At 52.5% G+C, this 24,500-nt stretch overlaps 1 protein-coding gene across 1 annotated transcript in view; it reads right to left on the reverse strand.

Annotated features, from left to right (window-relative positions):
* SLC24A4 (solute carrier family 24 member 4) overlaps positions 1 to 24,500 on the reverse strand; it is a 151,342-nt gene that overhangs the window by 43,930 nt on the left and 82,912 nt on the right. The window contains exons 2-10 of the mRNA XM_040641247.1: positions 21,213 to 21,369; positions 14,081 to 14,157; positions 10,985 to 11,059; positions 8,543 to 8,627; positions 7,910 to 8,013; positions 7,031 to 7,105; positions 4,002 to 4,027; positions 2,215 to 2,268; positions 466 to 608 (exon numbers count right to left, since the gene is read on the reverse strand). Of these exons, the coding sequence (XP_040497181.1) occupies positions 466 to 608; positions 2,215 to 2,268; positions 4,002 to 4,027; positions 7,031 to 7,105; positions 7,910 to 8,013; positions 8,543 to 8,627; positions 10,985 to 11,059; positions 14,081 to 14,157; positions 21,213 to 21,369 (796 nt within the window). The remainder of the gene's footprint in view (positions 1 to 465; positions 609 to 2,214; positions 2,269 to 4,001; positions 4,028 to 7,030; positions 7,106 to 7,909; positions 8,014 to 8,542; positions 8,628 to 10,984; positions 11,060 to 14,080; positions 14,158 to 21,212; positions 21,370 to 24,500) is intronic.

Genomic DNA, 24,500 nt, shown 5'->3' on the forward strand with positions numbered 1-24,500 from the left:
GTCTGTGCATTCCTGCTCAGCTCTGTGGCTGCCCGCCCCAGGCCTTGCCGTTCCTCTGGGTGACGAGCCAGAGGTTTTTCCAGAACGGAGCTCTCCACGAGACCTGGGCCTGGCGTGTGAAAAATCACAGGGAGGCCTGCTCCTGTCTGCCACCCCAAGTCCTCAGCCTCCTGCCACTGGCCTTTTCCAAGGGTCAGAGAGGTAATTCGCTGCTTTTCGGAGGAGCCCAGCAGGCCTGAAACCTTCCTCAGGAGGCTCAGGAAAAGTCCCTAGGGCGTGACTGTGGACTCTTCATCCTTCTCTCCTGTACGCAAATGCAAATCCGAGCCACATTTCCTCATTTAGTGCCCTGGGACCAAAGGTAAGAGGGTGACAATTTAGGGGTGTGTGTGTGTGTGCAGGAAAGAGAGCGGGAGAGTGGTTTTGGTGGCACAGCTTGGGCCACTCCTGTCTGCTCAGCCTTACCTTGCCCCAGCAATGGCATGGAGGGGTCATCAGAGCCACTATCACAGTAATCATTACCATCCTCCAGCTCACTGTTGACAGTGTTGCCATTGGCAATGGTCTTTTGTTTGATGGTGAAAAAGGCCTGCATCTTCACATTGTACCTGGAAGTTAAGGCAGGAGGTCAGAGCTGGGGGAGACACCTGGCAGGAATGTGTGGGGCTCCCCACCCCCTACACACAGTCAGAAGGCCCTGGGAGTGGCCCGTGGAGACAGCGAGGGGGAGCCGAGGGCTCTTAGCAGAGCTGACCGTCCCCCGACAGGACCCCTAGAACCTTGTGCGGTCCGAGGGCCTGCCCCACTGGGCTATTAGTGGCTTCCCAGGAGGCATAAGGAACCTCTGGTCCAAGAGCACGACCCATGCCTACTTATGCCCGTCCCAAGCTTGTCCTAACGACAGAAGTTCAGGCCAGCGCCAAGGGCAGCTCCAAGGACGTGTTACCAGGCTGGACTTCGCTCCCCCAGCCCCGAGTCCTGCTCCCGTGGGCTGCCTGGTGGGCCACGCCTGCACCCCCTGCAGCCACGTGCACCCCCCCACCCCTGACCCCAGAGAAGACACCATCTCCAGCTCTGAGCCCGGGCCGCCCGTCTCACTGAAAGGTGCTCAGAGAGCGAGCCGTTCGCGTGAGGACAAGCCTCCCGGACTCGGAGAGGCGATCACCCATTTCCACCGAACCCTACGAACATTTGCCATAATAATAGGGATTCAGAGTCCCCTAAAACTCAGCATTGTTTTTAACTCTTTCTGGGGGTGTGGACAAGAAGACAAAACCTAAAGAGAACTCAGCTCGGGGGGGGGGGGTTGTGTTTTTTTTTTAATGTGGAAAAATTGGGGGGACATAAAATTTGCCATTTTAACTCTTTTTCATGTTTAAGTGTCTGATTCACTGGCATTAATCACAGTCCCAGAACGTGTCGGGTGACCCGTCAGCATTATTTACTTCCAAAACAGTTGCAGCATCCGAACAGTTCTGTGCCCATTCATCAGTTAACCAGTAATCACCCTCTCCCCCACCCCCTCCCCCACTAATCCCTAACTTACTATCTCTATGGCTTGGCCTCTCCTGGCTACCTCGCCTAAGTGAAACCATACCATCTTTGTCCTTTTGTGCCCGGCTCCTTTCACTCAGCACGTTTGCAGGCCTCATTCACGTTGTAGCATACAACATACGACAGAAGGCCCTTCCTTTTTTAGGGCTGAATAATATTCCTCACGGGCACTTTTGAGATCACGCTGACCCGGGCAGTTTTGGAACTGCTTCCAGGGTGCACATCCCTGACCCACGGTCTGCACCCTCCTTCCTGAGTGGCGCCCCCTGCCATTGTGCCAGGCCGCGGCCCTGGCAGGTGGCTTGTATGAAGCCTGGTGCAGAAGTGAGGCAGCCCGGCTCTTTGAAAAGAGCATTACACGATCGGGAGACTTACAGCGATGGTGAGAAAGAGCGGTCAGCCGGGGCAGGCAGGAGCCCCGGGGAAAGAGATCTTGCTTGCCACCCGTCTTGGAGCGGCCTCATCCTCCACACACCAGCCCTGCCTCCCCCGGTCCAGGTGTGGATAGAACCCCCCAAACAGTGTCTGAGCACCCCAGCGGGTACCCCCAGAGAAGCGGAGCTGGCTGGAAGTGACTGGAAGGTCTGTCATCAGAAGGCTAGAGCAGGAAGCGGAACGAGGTGCCAGCCTGCCCGGCGGGAGCTGAGAACAGCTACTTACTTCATGATCAGAATGTAAAGCGCGTACAAGATGATGAGCACCAGTCCTTCCCACCTCGGAGAGAGAATGAGACTGTGGTTAGGGCTGTGGGCCCGCCCCGGGACTGACGGCTAGGCCGGGGCAGCAGGGCAGGCGGTCCCGTGGCCCTCCCTGGCCCCGGCCCCAGGCACGCGGGGGAGCCATGCCAGCCTGTGGCCGGCTGTCATCTGAAGCCATCTTGGGGACAGAGAAGGCCGAGGCTGGGTTCTTCAGTGACACGGGGTCTTCAGGGCTCAGACAGCGTACCCACAGCCACCCAGAAAGCTGAGGGAGCAGGGCCACCCCCTCCCAGGACTCACAGAAGGGAGTGGCCTGGAGTCATACTGACTTGGTCCTAAGAGACCCTTATGCTCACCCGAGATTCTGGCTGGGGACCAGAGAGGCTGTGGGTACAGGTGGGGAGGGACCTGAAGAACTGCCCGGAGAGAGGGGCCAGCACAGGAGCCTGCAGGGCTGAGCCCTGGGGCGCGACGGGGCAGGGCAGGGGCCTTCCTGGGACGCACATCCCTGCTGCCCGGCAGACGCGGTGCCCAACCGCATACACAGCCGGGATCTTTGCAGCTCGGACCACAAGCTTCTAAGGAGGTACCGAGCTTCATTTGTTTGGTCATCTGACAGATGCATACTGAAGGCCTACTGTGTGCTAGGCGAGAGCTATGGTTGTTTCTGGAGCCCTCCCTCTGCTGACAGAGCCTGCAGTCCAGCAGAGCTGTGGAGAGACTTGTAGGTGACCCTGCTGCCACCACCCCCAACTCCATCTAAGGAAAGGAGACCCCCGATGAGGAGTGGCTGCCTGGCCCACATGGTGGCTTAGCGGCCAGGTCGGGGCCAAAAGCAGGGCCCATAGCACCTGTCTGCTCATGTCCTCAGCGAGGCCTCCTGAGCACATTCCCACAAACAGACACCCATGGGATGCTGACTGTGAATCACTGTCATGAAGGGAACATTTCTGTGGCTTATGGATGTACGATACATGCATATCATGAATACACCAACCTTTTAAGTTTCTGCTTTATGTATCTTAGTTAAGGAATCATTTCCTACCTCGATGTCATAAAGGTGAGTCCCTACATTTTATTCTGTTTTGTTTAACTTTGCTTTTTACAGTGAGAAAGAGAGAACAAGTACAAGTTGGGGGGGGGGCAGAGGGAGAGGGAGAAGCAGACTCCCCGCTGAGCAGGGAGCCCAACAGAGGGCTTGATCCCAGGACCCTGAGATCATGACCTGAACCGAAGGCAGACACTTAACCGACTGAGCCACCAGGGGCCCCTACAGTAAGATCTTTAATTCATCTGGATTCTCTTCTTGTACAAGGTGGGAGGAAGGGACCTGATGTTATTTTGTTCTCTATTGACCCCTAGTTTCCCCAGCAGTATCTGAGACCCTCTCTCTAACTCACTGCCTGTCGTGACACCTGTCACATCCCCTGGCCAAGACACGGGCCCACGACTGGGTTCTTGGCTCCACAGTCCATTCTGGTCTATGCTTATCCCAGTGGAAAAATGCCGTACTGTTTTCATTATTTTAGCTTTATGTTATATTTCGTTATTTGGTAGAGTGGGAACACTTAGGGAAACAATCTTTGTCACTTTGAAAGAATAAAGGCGTGATTGCTTTGCACCATGTCTTTTTACTTTCACAAGTGCATAAGCTCATGTTTGTAAAAATAATCTCAAAAAAGATTCAATGAACCCAATGAGGAAGGATAGGAACAAAAAAGGAACAAGAAACAAACGTTTAAAACTTACCACACAATTTCTTCATCGTATATGAACTGGAAGGCAAAAGAAACAAGGGGGGCACAGATTTATTCCCAAAGAACACACACAGACCCCTAAGCACTTGGAGCTCACACATGCTGCCTTGTTATTTTCACACAAAGCTGGGCTCCTCTCTCTGTTTCTGGGTTTCTCAGCTGCAGGGGACCTTTCCTTAGCCGAAACCCATCCCACCAATGCCACCGTGTGTGGCCCCAGGTTGGCGTGGGCCTCCTAAGAGAAATGGCCCACGCTTCATTACGCTCCAAGTCATGGACGGGGCCAGCCAGGCAGGGGCTGCCGTCAGTAAGGGAACAGGCTTGCTGAAATCAACACTCCTAAAAACTGAAAAGACACCTACCTGTCTGTCTCCCTACAGTAAGGGATATTATTTTCATTTTTTTAAAGATTTTATTTATTTATTTGAGAGCGAGAGAAAGCATGAGCAGGAGGGAGGGGCAGAGGGAGAAGCAGACTCCCGCTGAGCAGAGAATCCCACATAGGAGGCTGTTCCCAGGACCCTGGGATCACGATCTGAGCGGGAGTCAGATGCTTCACCGACTGAGCCACCCAGGTGCTCCAAGGGATATTATTTTCTTAAAATAGAGAGAGACCTCTTTGGAGATTCTCAGGGCAAAGGACCCACTTGTACCATTTGAAAGGAGCCCAGGGCTGATGGTGGGGATGCCACGTTTTTTTCTGCAGAGGGCACGGACATTGCCCCACAATCCCACCCAACCTCTCTGACACAGACACAGATGAATGATGTCCCTATGGTCCAGGGGAGGGGTCCTAGGACCACCCCAGCCAGGTCCAGTGCGGACAGGAAGGTGGAATGGCTGCACCCACAAACTGATCTTGGAGACCAAGGGGCCCTGCACAGGATGCAAGCAGAAGCCAGGGGACCCACGGTGCCCCTCTCTCCTGGCTGTCCTGGTGGGCGGCATACATGGGAGCTGCCGTGGGGAGGCCACTTCCGGGAGGGGTCATCCTGGCAGGGCATCACCGTGAGGCTCCCCAAACTCTAGGCTCTGAGGAAGTGGCACTCAACAGAGCGGTGCCCAGCGCCCCCCTGGGGAACATGAGGACGTTGGCGGGGGATATTTTTAAGTTTATACAGCCCAGTGGAGGGCTACTGGCATTTAGAAGCAGGGACGGCCAGGGGCTGACCAGCCCAGAACATGTGAAATATGGCTATCAGAAGGTTTTCCCACATGTGGCCCACATCTTATTTAAATGTCTTGCTAGGGGCGCCTGGGTGGCACAGCGGTTAAGTGTCTGTCTTTGGCTCAGGGCGTGATCCCGGCGTTGTGGGATCAAGCCCCACATCAGGCTCCTCCGTTATGAGCCTGCTTCTTCCTCTCCCACTCCCCCTGCTTGTGTTCCCTCTCTCGCTGGCGGTCTCTATCTCTGTCGAATAAATAAATAAAATCTTTAAAAAAAAATAAAATAAATGTCTTGCTAAATATTCAGACAAGTTGGGGGGGGTGAGGAAAGACCTGAGCCCAGAACTCAACTCCACTGTACAAATCAAAGTACTTTTACACAGTTTTAATAAATATTATGTCATTTTCTAGTGAGGTAGATATCAGGCCAATGGAGGGACAGGTGGACTTGGCTAGGATTTTATCAGGAATCATTCATAATTTTGGAAAATCATGTCATCAATATCGGCATCGCTCACGGGGTCCCGCCCAGCACCCGGCCTCAGTCTGTGTGGGTAGTTTTCAGGCTCAGAGATTTTTCCATATGGGGGCAAGAGATTACATCATCCAGGGTTCTAGCATCTTCGTGCCAAAACATTCACATGCTGAAAGATGTGTTCTTTTATTATAAATGACTTTTGTCTTTAATCGTTTGGGCATCATGTTGATTTTTTTTTTTAAATGGAGTACAGGTAAATTATTTTATCTGTAACTTTCGTTTTTGGGGTTGTGGTAGGCAGGGGTCCCAGTGGTCTCAAATGCTCCCAGTAAGCCCCCGCCTGACATTCATGCCGCTGCACCTGTATCTATGGTCGGGACCTATGGGCTGGCTCTTCACAAACAGAATATGGCAAAAGTGATGGTTACCGCCTCCCAGACTAGGTTACAGACTCCCTTCCACCCTGGTGCCTTCTCTCCCCTGCTCCGAGGGAAGCCAGTGCGCGGTGGGCGCTGCCCTGTGGAGCAGCCAGCCAGGAAGGATCGGAGGAGGCCCATCTGCAGCCCCACGAGGGATCCCCAAAGCGGATCCTCCCCCAGGGAAGTCGTGTACCCTGGCCAACACCTGTGAGAAACCCTGGAGCAGAGGACGCAGGAAAGCCACCCCCAGATTCTGATCCATAGACAAGAAGAGCAAGAAATACTTGCTCTTTTAAATTGCTGAGTTTGGGGGAAATTTGTTATGCAGCAAGAGATAATTCATACAAAGGATGGGACTGTCCTATACAGTTGGCTCTAGATCTTGTAAGATTGAGAACTGTCTCTCTGGGGCACATTCCAGAAAATCTGGGCACACTACGTGCGTCTGCCCTCATGCCACCACTTGGATTGAAACAGCTCCCCTGCGGATGGCACAGTCCTCAGCGGGAGCCGGTGTCATGTGCTTCAATGTCACGGGCCATGGTGTCACCCTAGCCCTCGGGGGACCCCTTCATGACCCCCATACTTATAGACCCTAGAAATCTCTGTTCTAGCTCTTCTGCTTTTCTCCCTCTTCCCCCAGCTGCCCACCCTGCCTGTCTCCAGCCAGCCTCTCTCTCTCCTGCTCTGTGGTAAGTGGTGAACCCAGAAACTCTGATTCTCAGGTGATGGGCTCTAAGGAAGGCTCTGAGGGCCCCTGAGGAGCAAAGTGCTTGAACTTAACCGCATGGACCATGTGACATATGCTTTGACTTTTCCAAGGCCTTTTTCATTCAGGGTGGTCCCTGGATTTGCTCCTTAACCAGGGTGTCAGGCAAGGGAGGCGCAGTGGGGAGAGAATGGATTATAGCATGTACCAGTTATAGGGGACAGAGACGGGCAGGGGCGATAACTCACAGCAATGAGCACGATGACAGAGAGGGTGTAGTACACGGAGTCTCGGCACACAGCCCACCACGTCAGACGGACCACCTGCCAAGCAAAGGGCTGTCAGCTGCTGCTGGCTGGGGAGATGGGGGGGGATGGTGCGGGGAGGGGCTTTCTCACCACCCCCAGAGCCCCACAGGGGCAGGGATGTGCCCGTGGAGCTCCTCTGAACTGTGCCACTGGAAATAAATCTTTCCTGGCAGCTCAAGGCCACCCAGTGTCCTTTATTATATTTGGGGAACAGAACCACGGAATGTTTGTAAGTGAGGCCAAGCTGTCCCCTGCTCCTCTGAGATAACAGTGTCTCATGTCGCACAGCAGAAGCCCAGGGTCAAGGCAGAGGCCGGAGGCATTAGCTTTCCCCCTAATGCCGGAAGCTTCTGGGGGTAAACTAGCTGCCCACCTCTACCTCCCTTGGCCAGGTAGGGCCTACTCCCGAGCCTGACTCTCTGGGGACGAGTCTAATGCCCCCCCATGGCCCTGAGGACCAGGAAGACGCTGATGGGGTGTCGACAACACGTCAGCCTCCTGCTCCTTGCTAAGGAGGCCAAAGGCAGGCCTCATGCACTTCCGGAATCTAGCTCAGGGTCAGGGTTATAGGAGGCACCTCTCAACTATCTGGTGCTGCTGAGTGAACGCTCAACCTCGGCCCGGACAAGAGAGCGGACGCTGTCCTGCCCCTGGAGCCACCGGCGCTGGACGTGGAAGGAACGTCAGACACCACTCGTACACGTGAGGACCTGGGCTTGCTCACAGCCTCGTTCGGTCAAAGGCACATCGAAGGCTAGGCCCCAGGTTCCCCCACTGCGGTCCCTTACGTCACGCTAGGAAGGGAGACAAACCACTGACCTGCCCTGCAAATAATCCACAAACGCCAGTTATACACAGGATGTTGAACACGGCGGAGCCCACGATGGTCCCGACCCCGACGTCTCCGCGGGTGATGAACACGCCTGGAACGGGAAAGGCGGAGATGCCCCTGTGCCTGCCCTGCCCCGGCCCCAGGCCGCCGTGAGGTCTGTGTCCCCAGCCCCACGGTCGGAGGGAGCTGCTCTCACCACCGCAATGCCTGTGGGGCTGAGCAGAACGGCAAAACCAGAGAGGAGAAAGTGTCCTGGGGGACCAGACACTCCACTCCTCCTGCTTTTTAAAACAGCTTCATCAAGATATAATTCACATGCCATACAACTCACCCATTTAAAGTATATAATCCAGGGTTTTGGTATAGTCACAGAATTGTGCGATTGTCACTGCAATCCAATTTCGGAACATCTTCATCACCCCCAAAAGAAAGCCTCTACCCACCAGCCCTTCACCCCATCACACGCCCCAGGGAACCACGACTTCACTTTCTGTCTCCCCAGCTCTCCCGTTCTACAGTCGAGGAAACAGAGGCTCAGAGCTGACAAATGCCCTCCTGGTCAGGGCACCAAACCTGGGTTCTCTCTAGACCCTGTGTCCCCGGCTGGTGGGATTTCTTACCAATAACGGAAGCAAACAGCTCGGGCGTCGAGCTTCCCGCAGCCATGAAGGTGGCTCCAGCCACGTCTTCACTCAGATGAAGTTTCTGAAACAGAAGTGACCACAGACACTCAGGCTGTGAGGTGGGGACAGTGGACACGCCCACTGGACCCTCCCGCAGCCAGGGAAAAGCGTGGGCAGCTGCCGTGGCCAGAGTCAGGGGCCTGAGCTGGCCGTGTCGCCTCCCGGCCCCCTGAGCACACGCCTCTCACTACTCTGTCGGCCACTGGACCCAGAGTCCCCTGTCCCCTTCCCCTGCCAGTTTCTGCTCATGCCGCTAAACGAGGTCTCCTCTCCAGCTGTACACCCAGAGCCAGCGGGTCCCCGGGACGGGTAGAAGAGTCTAGTCTTCCCATTAATGAAACGCAGATCACCGAGCGAGGGTCTGAGGATTACGCTCTCGCCTTCCCCACCGGACGATGAGGGCAGAGGGTCTGTTCCACCCTTGGATTTCCAGTGGTGCTCAGTGGGGGAGCCACCTCCAGAGCCCACGCAGACTTCGGGGACCACACAGACTTCTACACATCAGGGCTGTGGGACCTGGACGTCTGGCCCTTGCATTCCAGAAGGCCTTCTCCACGGCAGGCCCGACGCCCAGCTGCTCACGGAGACAAAGACCCAGACACCCTTTCTCCGGGGATGAGGGCTTGGGGTAGAGCTGGAGCTCTGTCAAGACACGCTCTGCTTGGCAAGGCCATGCTCCAGCCACAGAGGCCCATCTTCTGATCAAGAATGTGGTGCCGGGGGCTTCTGATGCTGGGAGAAACCAAAAAGGTTCTGGGTCTCCCTGAATACCAACGTGAAGTCACCTACTCTGTGATACTCAGAAGGCCTCTGGGTGGGGCTCGGTGTCCTCCTGCATCCACTTTCCAAAGTACCCTGGGCGGCCTGGGGTTATAGGAAGGGGTCCCTCAGAGGGGTCGGAACTCTGGGCTTCTGTCAAGCACTGACCCCCCAGGGCAGAAGCCCGGCCAGCCTAACCTCATCAGTTAGGAGAGGGTTCCACAGAAGATGTCCTACCATCAGAGCATCTCCAGTATCTTCTAGCACAATACAAACCGTGCTACCTCCTATTCTGTCTTTGCCTGGGCTATTCTGTCCTCCTGGCATGCCCTTCTCTGCCCTCTCTGCTAGGAGAAATCCTTACCACTTCAAAAGTTTAGACCAAATACCACTTCCTCCATGAAGCCCTCCTAGGCTTCTCCTCAGCAGAGACATTGCATCCCTCCTTTTGGCTCTTCAGGCCTTTGATGGCTCTTACTGAGCCCCTTCCAGTGGATCTGCCCACAGGGCCAGGACCATCCCCCTCACTCACATCTGTGTCCTTACTGAGACAGGTAACCTGGAGGGGCACTTCCACTGGCCACCGTCCTGTGCATTGGTCGCCTATTCCCAGAGGCCATTTCCTGATTCTCTGGCTCAACCCGCTCACTGACCCCCAGTCCGGTCTGAGCCGGGTGAAAGGTGAAAGCAAGGGGAGACCAGGGGAGGGGAAGGCCTTTGCACCCCACTGCCACCTTCCTCACTCTTCAGGAGGCCCAGGTCAAAAAGTCCCTGTTCTGTGCTCAGCAGCAGGGAAGCACCTGTCCTAACCAGCTGTGTCCCCGGCTGCAGATGTCACAACAACAATATGGCCTCTAGTAGCTGGGAGATTTCACAGGGACGGAGTATGTGCCAAAGCCCAGAGCCCCCTGCACACAAGTAGGTGCTGGAAACAGAGGTAGTTTTCTTTCCTTGGTTTGAGGCCAAGGGTAAGGCAGAGAAGAGAGATACAGTGGGGCCTTTTTTTTTTTTTTAATTTTTAAAAAGATTTTATTTTTAAGTAATCTCTACACTCGACGTGAGGCTTGAACCCACAACCCCGAGATCAAGAGTTATAGGCTCTATGGACTAAGCCGGCCAAGCGCCCCAGCCCTGGAGTCTCTCTTACATGCGAGGAAAGAGAAGACAAGAAAGTCACAAATTAATGAAACAGTTAGAAGGAGAAAATGTGAGCCTGCGAACACTGGAGCGAAGGGCATCCCTTGCTCAAGACCTGCAACCTCCCCCCAGACACGGACCCCCACCTGGCCCCTGCCACCTGCAGCTTGTTATGGGAAATGCTCCCTGCCCGAGCAGGTTTGCCTTCACCGGTGACAGCCTGCTGGGCCACCAGAGGTTCTGGGTGGTGACTACACGTCACCGGGAGCCTTTTCTTCTGCCCAATCGGGGAGAGGACGCCCCCTGCCAACTCCACTCGGGGGTTTCAAAGCCAGGCTTTGCCATGGCCACACTTTACCACCACAGTGCTCCCTGCTCGGTCCTTCTCGGCCTGGCCCTGACGTGTCCCGTGTGCTTGGTCGCCCCAGGCCCCCCGTCCCCCTGCCCGGCTTGGCTGTGGGATCCCATGTCTCCCCTACGTACCTCGCAGATCTTCTCTAAAGACGGAACGAAAAAGTCATCGCAGACTATGGCCAAGGCATAGAACATGTACAGAGCCTGAGGAGGAAACGGGAGATCGTCAGCGAAGGCACCTGCCGCGAGGAGGTGTGGCTGGCCGGCCGTCGCGCCCCGAACCGGGCTGCCGTCATGCCCTGCCAAGGCAGAGGCCGAGGGCACAGAGAGATACACAGAGGACTATTCCAGCAACACAGAGATTTGCTGCATCAATCCCCTCACAAGCAGACAGGGAAAACGAGGCCCAGGGAGGGGAAGTGATGCGCTGGGCAGCAAAGGGGACGAGAGCTCAGGCCACATGGTCTTGGGCTCCTTTCTCTCTGGTTAAAGCACCAGCTCTCTCCCCAGCACCAGAGTCTGCTCTCGGAAGGCCAACCAAACCCTTAGGGCTAAGAAGGAAAGCATTTAGAATCACCACTTTAAGAGTTCAAAATAAGAACAATCCTGATCTTCCCCTTTCATTTTTAGTGAAGGTGCCATCTCCTTCTTCCCACCTGGCCACCCCCTGCTGGAATGAATGGCAGGTGGAGAGCTAGCAGTTCCCGGGATGCTGCCTAATGTTGGCAAAGGTTAAAATACACCAGCCATTCACACGGGAAGTGCATGGTACCAAGAGAGTCCAGATTCTAATGCTGATTCTGGGACTTAGTTGCCAGGACTTTGGATAAGTCACATCTCCAGTTCTCAGTCTCTTCATCTGTTTGATGACAGAGTAAGGACAGATCAGTAGTTTTCAAATGGTTTTATATACAGAACCCCTCCCTGTCCTGTTCATCCAACATGGTTTCACTGAGCTCATCCTATGGGCCAGGTGCTATTCTAGGCATCAGGTATCCATGGCTCACCTGCCAGGAAAAGCCTCTGCCTCCTGTAACTTACCTTAGTGGGGCATATAGGCAAATAACATGTAGCTGTTGGGAAAAGGCAAGTGCAAAGGTCCTGAGGTAGGAGTGTGCTTGATGCCCATGAGGAACAGCAAGGACACTAAGGCAGATAGACCAGAGTGAGACTGAAGTGGAAAACAGAGGATGTGAGGTCGGAAGGACAGGCCAGGCCCAGGACCCATGGACAGATGGGACTTTGTGCTGAATGCCGAGGGAAGCATTTCTTTCCTCAAAGACAAAGTGATACGGCTGCTCTGTTCACAAAAATGGGAAAGGCTGGGCTGCTTCAGCAAAAACACCTGTGCAGTTGTCGGAGTAGCTCACTAATGAACTGTGATTAAAGAAACTGGAAGATCTATGAGCTGTGGCCATGGCCTCCAAGGCAGGTGTCTACTGTAGTCCAGGCATGGCTGTCCCTGGATCGGACTCATTACCTTTTGGGGGTGGGCGGAAGCAAAAAGAAACAAATATAGGGGGTTATGGGTGAAGGAGAGAGAACGAGGGGAGAGAGACCTGCTATAAAAATCTCAGGATACGGACTTGAATTCACATCCCCAGAAATTCCCCCCAACATTAAATCCCACACAAAGGGGAGGCTGGAGCTCTCTTGATGCCCTCGGAAACACTTAAGAGAAAAGGAGGCCAAGATGGCCCCACACTGCTCTGCTGGGCAATTCTGAGAAGCTTCCCAGCACTGCAGACAGAAACTGGCTTCAAAGCTTGAGCCTTTCCTTGCTCTTAAAGAAGGGGTCAGGAAAGATTTTCTGAAATGGTCAGACAGTAAATATTTCAGTCTTGACAGGTCGCACCGTCTCTGCCACAAGGACTCCGCTGCTGTAGAAAAGAACACGGAGTGGGCGTGGCTGAGTTTCAATAAAACTTTATTTATAAAATCAGGAGGTGGGCTAGATTTGGCCCTCTAGCCATGGTTTGGCTAGTGTCTGCCCTAAAGGGCTCCTGCAAAATTCCTGAGGTGTTCTCAGGTAAGATAAAACTTAGCAACGCCAAGACTTGCCAAGACTTTCCCAAGGCAGAACCACAGAACTATGGGATTCATTCGCCAAACCCACACCCTCTTAGTCAAAGAGGAGGGCGTGGGAAAGCCCGAGGAACTAGAAAGATAAGAACTCTACTACAGAAATACACAGGCCTGTCATTCAATATTTGCCTACAACCTTCATTTTCATTAATGGTTTATCCTGTTAATTAAAACTTCACTCATTCACCATTCTCAGGTGGCTACTATCTCCGCCAGAATCCTAGCTTCCACTTTCTGAATTATCTCTTGCAAAGACTAATACTTGGTGGGGCTCATAGAAGCAAACGGTGCTGGGTGGTTGGGGACCTAATTAGAGGACAATTTGCCATGTCCCAGGTAGAAAAGCACTTTTGTTTCCCCACACCATACAACAGGGCTGGCAAACTTTTTCTGCAAAGGGACAGAGAGTAAATATTTTTGGCTCTGTGGACCACACCACCGTGTTACAACTACTTTGGGATTGAAGCACGAAAGCCGCCGCAGAGATTACAGAAGTGATAGGAACGGCTGTGTTCCAATAAAACTTTATTTACAAACACCGGCAGTGGCTTCAGGCTGCAGTTTACTTACTCCTGGCAGAGAAGAGCAACTTCTGCCTATAATTTAGGTTTGGACCTGCTATTTCTTTTTGAATTGGTATTTGACTTCCACCATTTGTCCCCCAAGGCTCATCTGAAGACAGAGGGAAATTCGAGGAAGAGTGCACCAGAGCTTTAAATTATAGTTATGTCAAGGTGGTGAGATTTGGGGTGGGGGATCATGGGAGTCATGACAGCAAGCACGCACAGAGCACTTCTTGTGTGTTGTGCAAGGTCTAGGGCACTTGACTCACATCCACGCATGTTCACACATCTGGGAAAGATGCTGTCACTCCGTTTTTATGAAAGGAGAACATGGGGCCCGGGAAGACCTGGAATCTCGTCTCGGCTCTTGGGGTCACTTGCTGTGCAACACGGAGCCAGTCACCCGACAGCTTTAAGATTCTGGTATTTTGTGGTTCAAATGGGTCCAGCACCTGTCCCCCAGGTACTGTCTTACAAGGACGGGGCATCTTTGACACGCTGTGCCTCGGCCATGCTCTGCAGACACGCTTCTCCTGTCTGAGGGGTAGGAACAGCCCATCCCACCCGGGCCACTTACACCGAGGATATGCAGCAGGACGGCTCCGTGTTGTCGCTCCTTGTTGGAGAACAGGTCTGCGGGGAACTCGTGAATCGCTGGAAGACAAGAGGACACGGCAGGGTGTTATCAGCGGGCCTCGTGACGGCCTCACTAGTGGCGTGGGAGTCCCCCGTGGAACTGTAGAACTTGCTAGGCTTTGGACTGCCCTGGGAGGGGGCTGGCCAGTTACCGCTCCTGAGTCCACGGCACGCCTGCGCTCTTCAGAAAACATGGCTGAATACTGAATTATCCATGGATGTTCTAGAAACTCGGGGTTGATCAAATTTAACATAATCCTTGCAATTTTTTTTTAAGTAGGAAGCACTCCCTACCCACTAGGATAGCAAAGAGAAATAATAACAAATAGTAGCAAGGACATAGAGAGGTTGGAGCCCTCCTAACTGGCCAGGGGGTACAGCTGCTGTGGACAGTCTGGCAGTTCCTCAAAAGGTTAAATATCGAGTTACCATTACCACACGACACAGCAAGTCTAATCCCAAATATCTGCCCGAGAGAAGTGAGAACACGTCCACACACAACTTGGACGGGGATGTTCATGGTAATATTCATAATCGCCAAAATATGGAAACAACCCAAGCATCCACCAACAAATGGATAAATAAAATGTGGTCTAGCCACACAAGGGAATATTTGGCCATACAAAGACAAAGCACGGACACAGGCTACAACATGGAGGAGCCCTTATGGAGGAAAACACAAGACTACATATTGCAAGATCCCATTACTATAAAATGTCCAGAAGAGGCAAATCAAGAGACAGAGGTAGATTAGTGGATGCCTAGGGCTGGAAGGTAGGATGGCTTGGGGGCCAACCATTAAAGGGTGCAGGGTTTCTTTTGGGGTTCATGAAACTGTTCTAAAATTGTCTAATGTTTGCACAATTATGAACACGCTAAGAGCCGCCCAGTTATATACCTGAAATAGATGTATGGTATGTGAATTCTATCTCAATAAAGATGTTACTAGAAAAAAAAAAGTAGAAAAATGTCAAAATACACCAAACAGAGAAATCAGGGGATGGTTCCTCGCTTCGTCAGAGTCTGATCACGTTCCCAGCAGAGAGCTGGGTCCCGAGTGGCTTCAACGCCTATTTGGATCTGTTAAAAACGCAATCTCCGTCGACAGCCAGGCTGCGGCGGGAAACGGTCCGTCCCACTCGGGAGGGCAGGTTCTCTGCAGTCACGCTGCCTCAAGGTTCAGATCCTGCCTCGAACGTTTGCAGCGGTGCCAACAGGGACAGTTCCTTAACCTCTGTGTGCCTCAGTTTCATCATCGGTAAAATGGTGAGATTGATTTTAATAATATGCCTTACTTTTTAAAGTATCTCCACGCTGTGGTGAATTTCAAACTTGCCCTCCCAGGATTCTGGGATAGGATTCCCTCGCCACTGCCAGGTCAGAATTGAGAAGCAGGCTCACCGCTCACACCGGAGTCATTTCTGGTCCCCTGTCTCCCTGCCAGAGCTCAAGGACAGGTGTTCTCCTGCAAAGCACTTCCAGCTTCTCCCAGGCCCACCGGCCCCTCGTCTTAACCTCTCCTCCTGCCCATGATGGATCTGTCACTCCAGATGGGGAAGCCAAGATCCCAGAGAGGTCGTGACCTCGGCCGAGTTGGGGATAGCGGTGCTGGCATGAGGAGGAAAAGCCCCCCAGCTGCATACTCTCTCCGTGGAACCACACACACACCGGGAACACGATTGATGGGAGTGAGGCTCCACGTGGTCTCGGACCAGGACCCTAGGTTGAGACACAGCAAGGTAGGGAATGAGGGCCGAGAGCACTGGCCCCTGTCCTCTGGACCCCTCAGGCCCACTCAGGTACCAAGTGTGTTGCCACTGGCATTCCACCATCTTGGGTCACCAAGTACCATGTCACAGTCCCTCCTTTGGCCCCAAGAATGCCCCTATTGGGGTGTTACCCCCACTGCTCCTGTTATGGGCTCTCAACATCCTGGATGGTGGGCGGCCCTGTGATGTGCAGAGCCGTCCGCATTAAGAATCAAACACTCAGCTTTTGGGGTATCACCCTTGAAATTCCCGAGGGATCGGAGCAACTCATTTGCTTCTTGGGCCTCAAAGTTGACAGGGAATGAAGGAATAATTCCTTCTCACCCCACTCCCCCATCCAAGATGACCAATGGATGAGAACTTTGTGAAGGTCATTTCTGCATTTCCCTGGTTGGACACTCCCACAGCCCCATGCCTTCAGCACATCAGCTGGACTGGAAGCTTCTAGAAGGCGGGGATCCACACTGCTCTGTATTACATTCTCCGTGCCTTAGCCAGGCCTGGCACACAGCGGGCTCCCAAAACACTTAAACAGTTGATTGAATTAAAAAATGATAAAATACAAAAATACCAATCTATATCCTCTCATCCTATTAGAATGCTCTCATAAACCGCTTAAACACCTAGAATGACACCAGCTTCGTGATGGGTGCTCCATAAATACTCACCAAGAAACTTCCAGGACAAAAAAAAAAAAAAAATCCCTTCTCTGTAAATATAATTTGGCCTTAAGCTCTGAAAGCAATGATTTCTCCCTTATGTGGAAAATCTTGTTTTTTAAGACCAGATTCTCCTGCAAGACCTAGAAAACATCAGCTCCCCAGACACCCAGAAAATGTTCCCACTTTAAAACAAGCAGCCTTTAATGAAATATGGATTCTTTCACTTTTTTTTCCCCCCTGTAATCAAAATTCTGTAATAGAACCGCTGCTGTCATTCCAAGAGGCGGGGGGTGTCTGTTTCCAGGTCTGCCGGCTCAGAGATGGTCATTGTAAAGGGGAGGCTTGGCATTCCTGTGGCTGACGTCTTGTTTTTCCAGGAGAAATGGAATGGTCTGGGATATTTCAGGGTGGATCAATAGACGTTTCTGCCCTGAAAATTCAAGACCGTCCTGATTCTCCGAGTCAGTGTGCTGAGAGAGCCGGTGATTTATTCAATCCTGGGAATTCTTTGAAAATTAGAATAAAGTAATGTGCCTTTCTGCTGGGAGGACGTATCATCTGGGCTCCAGCAGGGAGGAGATATGGATTATAAACGGCTTTGTCCTTGGTAGGAACAGGCTTCTACTCGTTCAGCCATAGGGCCTTGCTTGCTCTGCAACCCCACATAGAAAGCGGAGGGTGGCAGAGGGGAGGGCACGCCATCCAGGACTTAATTTCGCCAGGCAAGACGGAGTAACCAGCAGAGTTATCAGCTGCTCATGGCCCACTGCCCTCTGTATCCACCCAAGTCTTCTGGACACATCCTGAACCCACGAGGCAGGCCCTGCAGCCGTAAATGTCCCTCCCTGTTTTGCAGGAGAGGCTCAGAGGGGAAAGTGACCAGTTCGGGGACCCTCGCCATAGAAGCCAGGACTCACCGCGGAACCGCACGTTCCTTGTTTAGGGGTAGGGGCTGCCTCTCACACGGAGGGACGGCCCCCCGCAAAGGGGGAGGGAAGACCTGGATCGGAGTCTTGGCACAACTACCCACCAGCTTGTGGGACCCCACCTGAGTTTGTCCCTCCATTTCTTCAGGCACTCTGCTGCCACGCGAGGTGGAGGAACGGTCATTTGTGACTGTGTGTGGCTGCAACACGTGGACGGCCATGCTGCCCTCCCCAGTCGGTGGCTGGTAGCTGAGACCAGTCCGCTCCCTGGTTCAGGAATCGAATCCTCTAGAGACTGCCATCTGGGGTATGGGCCACGGAGCATGCACAGCAGGAACCCGATCCATCCCACCTCTGTCACCACCAGCAGCAACGTTAAACCAGGGACAGCTTATGCAGCTGCTCAGAGCACTGGTTCTAGAAGCAGATGGCGGGGTTTCAGGAAGGGCCTCCGCCCCTTGTTTATTACTCGCAGGACCTTCGCAAGTTGCTTAACACCTCAGGGACTGTTCCCTCACCTCTCAGTGGGGATCACTAAGCACCTACCCCCTTCCCCCCGCCCAGGCTGCTATAAAGTTTAAAGGAGGCACAGCGCTCAGCCCTAGTCAGGCGGCTGTCACCCAGGAGGGTTAACTTACAGACCCCACCCTGCATACAAGGCTATCCCCATTGTTGCAGGGGATGAGCCTTGGGTTTGTGAAAGCAAAAGGGAAGACAAAACCAGCTTAGTGGGGAAGAGCGGGAGACGGTGACTGAGATCAGACCAGCCACATCGGGATGTGGATGCTGGGGCCCCTTAATCCCGGCTTCCTGAGAAAAACTCTCCTCCCGGGCTTGCTGGGATCAGAAGCCCCCGGGCCCTGTTCAAGGTCACGATGCTTGCACTTGCACGTCTGTGAGGGGCCAAGCCATCCCTTCTGCTCAAATCCCCACCAGGGAGGAGGGAAGAATCAAGGGGACAGGCACATGCGGCTTTTGAGGTCACGCCTAAGCCTTTAAGCTGCAGAAATCTGGCAGGGGTGGGTGTGGGAAAAGGGAAGAGATGTGTCTGTGGGTGGAACTGAGCTCGGGGAACCAGGGACGAAGCCGGCACCCTGACACTGGGGGATGGGGTGGGGCGAGCCCAGGGAAGAGGAGGGGAGGGAAAGCTGCCCAAGACCCAGCAGCCTCTGCCCACCTCCCTTTTAGGATTCTTTCCTTTGGACTTTGGTGCCCAGAACTAGCTTCTCCATTACTTGTGGTTCTGAACATACCCCTCTCAGATGTCCACCTCCCTCCCATCCACCCACCTCTACTGTGTGCAGGGCAGGTGGGAGCTGTGTGTGTATGTGGGGGAGGGGTTCTTTCCCACTAGGTGCCTACCTGAATATTGGAGGGAAACTGTAAGGCCCATGGGGACAAAAGCATCTGCAACCCCCCTCTCCACCACAGCCTATAAACGAGACCCCTAGGCACACTTGAACTTTTCGTGGACAAACTTACATGGATGACGTCATTATAGTTCAGAAACCCTGAGTCAGTGTTGCCCTTTCAAAGCTCTGTATTTCTGCCAACATTGCCGCTCATTTTCAAAATGTATTCATTTGTTCAACAAGGTATTTGCTAATAGGTGTCGGACTTTCTGGGAGAGGGCAGATGGGATCCTGAGGCATCCGTGGGCTTGGCTGCTCCCCATTTCGGAGGGTGACTTGACTTTCAGAGAAAGCCAAAGTTCTCCAGAAAGCAGCAGGATGTCAAGATGGCAAATACCCCAATCCCAAGAGCGTACAGATCGATACGCATTTCTTGAGTGTTACTGTGTGCCAGGCACAAGCATTTACTGAGTCTCACAGATGTGCCCGTGAGGGGCTGGGGGCAGTAGGACAAGCAAACATGATTGAGAGACAATGAGAAGCTTGCAGGGATGGTGGGGAGGGAAGCAAGCCAGGCCGCTTACCGACCTGAGGGGGCGCAAGCACCAAGCCCATGGAGTGAGGGGCACCTGCATCAAGTTTCAAAGGCTGCGTTGCAAACCTCCCATCCACCACATTGACCCCGAGAAGACCACTATCCCCATTTCTTGATGAGGAAATGGCGGATCTGAAAAGCTAGACTGGCCTACGGTCACACAGCCACGGTTTGGCACAGGCAACGAGAGGAGGGCCCAGGCGGGAGCCCAAACACCAGGCTCTTCGCCAGAGCATTTTACCCGCAACAGGTGCACATCGGCGTGAAGGTTTCCTTTACCCAAGGATAGGCTCTGTAACCCCAGAAGCTCTAAGGGCCAGGGCAAGAAGTACTCCTGAAAAGAGGACTGCACACGCATGCCGTAGGCCAATTCTGCTGGTAGTCCATGGCCCACCCATGCGGAGGTCTTGTCCATTACTCCACAGATCCAGGGAAACCTGTCACTCCTCTTCCTCAACCTACTTGAAACATTTAAGAACACTGACCACTTCTTATTTATGGATGTATGAACATATGAATGAATGAATGAATGAATGATCGATCTATCTATCCACCTACCCACCGATTCACATTACATATAGAATCCATTCTTTGGGGCACACACTGCCGTGGGTCTTGAGATCCACCCATCACATCCCAAGACAGCAGAGTTCTATCACCCCCAAAATTCCCTCGTGCTGACTTTTTATAATCAACTCCCCCCCCACACTCCATTCCTGGCCACCACTGATGTGTTTCCTTTCCCTACAGCTTGCCTTTCCCAGAACGTCCTATCAATGGAGTCCTACAATATGCAGCCTCTCCTTCTGGTCTCTTTTGCCTGCTTTGGTCTGGCTTCTTCCACTTGACAAAATGCATTAGGATTCACCCACGCTGCTGTGCGATCCCACCTCCATGCAATGTCCTCACTTAGCTTCTCCCCCACTATCCTCACTTGCCCGGTGTCCTTTAGAGCCTCCCTTCCTTCATGGAACCCCGAATACTCTGGTTTTCAGAGCTCTTCCCAAGCCCTCTTTTCTCTCCATCTGTGTACCTCCCCACATGATCTTGGCTTTGACTTCCTAATCTCTGCAGACCTCTCCCAAATCCCAGTCTTTCCTGAGCTCAAGACCTAACACACCCAGCTACCAACTGATTGTCACACCTTTGCCATCCTACGAGTACCTTAAACCTGTCCCCAGTGAGTGGCCCACCATCCATTTTGGTCCGTATGAAAGACATCCTGGTGTTGGTCCGTCCTCCTCCTCCATGCTCTGTGGTGCGTGGACAGAGCCAACGGCTCCCAGCTTCCAATTCGACTTCCTTCCGTGAGCCTCCCCGTCAGGGACACTAGTACAGTGCACGAGGCGGTGCACTGCACAGTGACACATACCAGCCCTATTCCCTGCTCTGTGGAGTCTGGACTACCTTGAAGCTAGGGCTCTGCATGAGAAGTAGGTTCTGCCAACCTAGGGGAATGGGAGGAAAGAGAAGAGGCAGAGGGGTTCTTCGTCTGGCAACCCATGTTACAGAGATGTAAGTGTAGAGAGACTCTCCTGGCAACCGCACCCACTTCCTTATTCTCCCCAAGGTTGTCCTTGAACTCGATCTTCCCATTTCTAGCTCCCGTTCTTTAAGCCGTTCTTACAATTTCATAAGCACATCATTCCCTGAATTGAAGTCCGTTCTGTTTAAAATGTGGAGAGGGGCTTCTATTTCCTGCATGGAACGCTGACGGCTACCCTCTGCCCGCTTTCAGCCAGTGCTCCACGGGGTCCTGGCAATCTCACCTCCCACGCGGCTTGTGTTCACCCACTTCTCCCGCTCTGCCAGCCTCTCCAGGTCATGTCTTCTCTTGATCTGCCCCCTTCTGTGTTCTGCATGCAGCCAGACCAGCTCCTCCACCGGCACGGAGGGCTTGAAGCCCTTCAACGGTTCCCAACTGCTCTGAGGATAAATGCCCCCATGGGCACAGGGTGGCCCCACCATCTTTCATCTCCTCCTGTCACCTGCCCTCCCACGCTGGCTCTGCTCTGGTGGGTGGGCAGTAACTGTCCGTGGAGTGAATGAGTATTTGACCTTCGACCTCCCTTCAGACGCAAACCCACTAGAATGAGCTCAGCCCAAAGGATGCCCAAGGGATGGGCTGGCCGGCCCTGCTTCCTCAGCTCTGGCCTTCCAAGGTGTCGCCTGGATGCTGAGCCATGACCTTTCCCAGAAGGAAAGGGTTTGACAGAGATGCGCTTCCATTAAAAGCTGATCTTTCTTCAACCTTTCAATTAGTCGACTCTCTTTACGGAATATAAACTGTGAAGTGAATTTTTCAAAACAGAAAAAAAATTGCCTCAAAACACGCCATTCTCTCTCTGCTTTCTCCCTTGGTTAAAAATAGCCCCACGTTCTGAGCACTGACGTTTATTCTGAAACGATGTAAGCTAGACTGTAAGGCTGGGGAAGTAATTTAAATAGCTTCAAACTTCCATCATTTCAACTTATGTGTTTTAGAAACCACTCGAGTGCCAGAAACCAAAAGCAAAAAAAAAAAAAAAAAAAAAAATCGTGATTTTCCCCAAATTCTACGGTTTAAAATAACTTCACGAAGAACTTTATACCTTTCATGGGCAATAGCTGGAATGTCTAGGGTTTATACCATCACCCTCATGTCTCAACCAGGAGCAAAAATAATTAAATCATTGGCCTAACCAGCACGAAAAGGAGTTTAAAAATCCTATCTTTTTTTTTTTCCCAGCACATTCCAAAAGAGATTAAACACCATGAAAAATAAAGATATGACTGGAAGATTCAGCAGTAGGACTGCTCTCTCCAGGAGCAACCACCGTGGAATTTAAGGGCCAGAAGAGGCTGCAGATGCTACCTGGCCCTGTTGTCCTGCACCCAGGACAGGGCTTGGCTTATCAAAATCACAGGGGCAACATCTTCTAAGCCGACACTGCCATCCCCACCTCCCTCCCCGGCCTGATGCTAACCGTCCTTGTCCTGCCCACGAGAACCACTTAACCCCCCATTTTAAAGGGGGAGAAAAGGACACCGAAGTCCACAGACATCAAGTGCTTTACTCAGTATCACAGCTACTTAGCAACAGAATGAAGAGCCCAAATGGACAAATGGACAATGGCCACACCATACAGGACAACAGAACTCTGACCCATGTGTCTGTGGCCAGACAATCCAGGAAGCCCAACCACGACTGACCCAGATGGTCAAGGCTTGGTCAGCGAGGGCCAGCTTCCCTACTGCTCATCGCCTCTTCCCACTCCAGACCAGCCAGAGAAAGCTAAATATGCTCCCTAAAATGGGTTGAATAAAACTTATATCCACCGAGGGGGCGCCTGGGTGGCACAGTCGTTAAGCGTCTGCCTTCGGCTCAGGGCGTGATCCCGGCGTTCTGGGATCGAGCCCCACATCAGGCTCCTCTGCTGGGAGCCTGCTTCTTCCTCTCCCACTCCCCGTGCTTGTGTTCCCTCTCTCGCTGGCTGTCTCTCTCTGTGTCAAATAAATAAATAAAAATCTTAAAAAAAAAAAAAAACCAACTTATATCCACCAAGAACCTTATTTAGAAATTAGATGAATGGATAAAGAAGATGTATGTGGTCTATATATACAACAGACTATGACCGAGCCATTGAAAAGAACGTAATCTTGTCATCTGCAATGACGTGGATGGAACTAGATGGTATTAAGCTAAGTGAAGCAAGTCAGAGAAAGACAAATACCATATGATTTTACTTATATGTGGAATTTAAGAAACAAAGCAGATGAACATGGGGGAAGGGAAGGAAAAATAAAATAAGACAAAATCAGAGAGGGAGACAACCAGTAAGAGACTCTTAACTATAAGGAACAAACTGAGGGTTGCTGGAGGGGAGGTGGGGGGGGAATGGGGTAACTGGGGGATGGGCATTAAGGAGGGCACGTGATGTAATGAGCACAGAATGTTCTATGCAACTTATGAATCACTGAACTCTACCTCTGAAACTAATAATACGGTATACGGTAATTAAATTGATTTTATATTAAAAAAAGAAATTAGATATATTAGCCTGCTAGGGTTACCACAACAAAATTCCACAGAGGAGCGGGCTTAAACAACAGCAATCCGTTTTCTCGCAGTTCTGGAAGCTGCGTGACCAAGATCAAATTGCCTACAGGGTTGGTGTCTGGTGAGGCCCCTCTTCCTGGCTTGGGGACAGCGGTCTTCTCGCCGTGTCCTCACGTGGCCTCCTCTGTGTGTGTGCAGAGACTGTGAGCTCTGCTATCGTTCCCGCTTCTAAGGGCCGATCCCATTGGATTAGGGCCCCCCTATAACCTTATTTAAGCTGAATTACCTACCAAGGTGCGGTCTCCAAATACTGTCACACTGGGGATAGGGCTTCATGATGACCTCAGAGGCCGCAGCGATGGGTCTATAAGCCGAGGAATGGCAAGGATCACTGGTGGCCACCAGAAGCAAGCGAGGGGACAGCAAACAGATTCTCCTCAAGAGCTTCCAGAAGGAAGCAACCCTTCAGATACCTTGATCTCAGATTTCCAGCCTCCGGAACCAGAAGAGAAAAATTTGTTGTTTTAAATCACCCAGTTTGTGGTCATCTGTTGTAACGAATGGAAACAAATATACTCCCCAAACCAATGCCTTGACATGCCCCGCTTCTAGTCAGCCTGCAGCCAGCTTCCCATGCCAATCCTCTCCCGCCGCGGCCCACCCCCAGCCTCCCGCTCTCGCTATAAAGCTTCCCTACTCCCCTGCCTGCCATTGCGTCTCTGCCAAAGACAAGTGATGGTGGGGGATTCGCTTGCTGCGGTAAACTGAGTCAATGTCAGGGATGCGTTCTCATTTGGGTGGCCTTTGTTGATTTCCACAATTCCAACAGCCACTGGTTCTGTCTCCGTGTCTATTTCTCCCACCCTAGGTTGAGTGCTCTCAGCGTGCCGTGGGGTCAATTCGTTCATATCAGTCCTGCCCCCACCTCTACCAGACGGCATCCAGCTACAGGACTGGGCCAAGAACGCACACCGTATACCTCCAGTGAGTCAGTAACCAAGGTTCTTGTTCATGGTAC

This window comes from Ursus maritimus, unplaced genomic scaffold (genome assembly GCF_017311325.1).
Source record: "Ursus maritimus isolate PB19 unplaced genomic scaffold, ASM1731132v1 scaffold_25, whole genome shotgun sequence".
Lineage (NCBI taxonomy): Eukaryota > Metazoa > Chordata > Mammalia > Carnivora > Ursidae > Ursus > Ursus maritimus.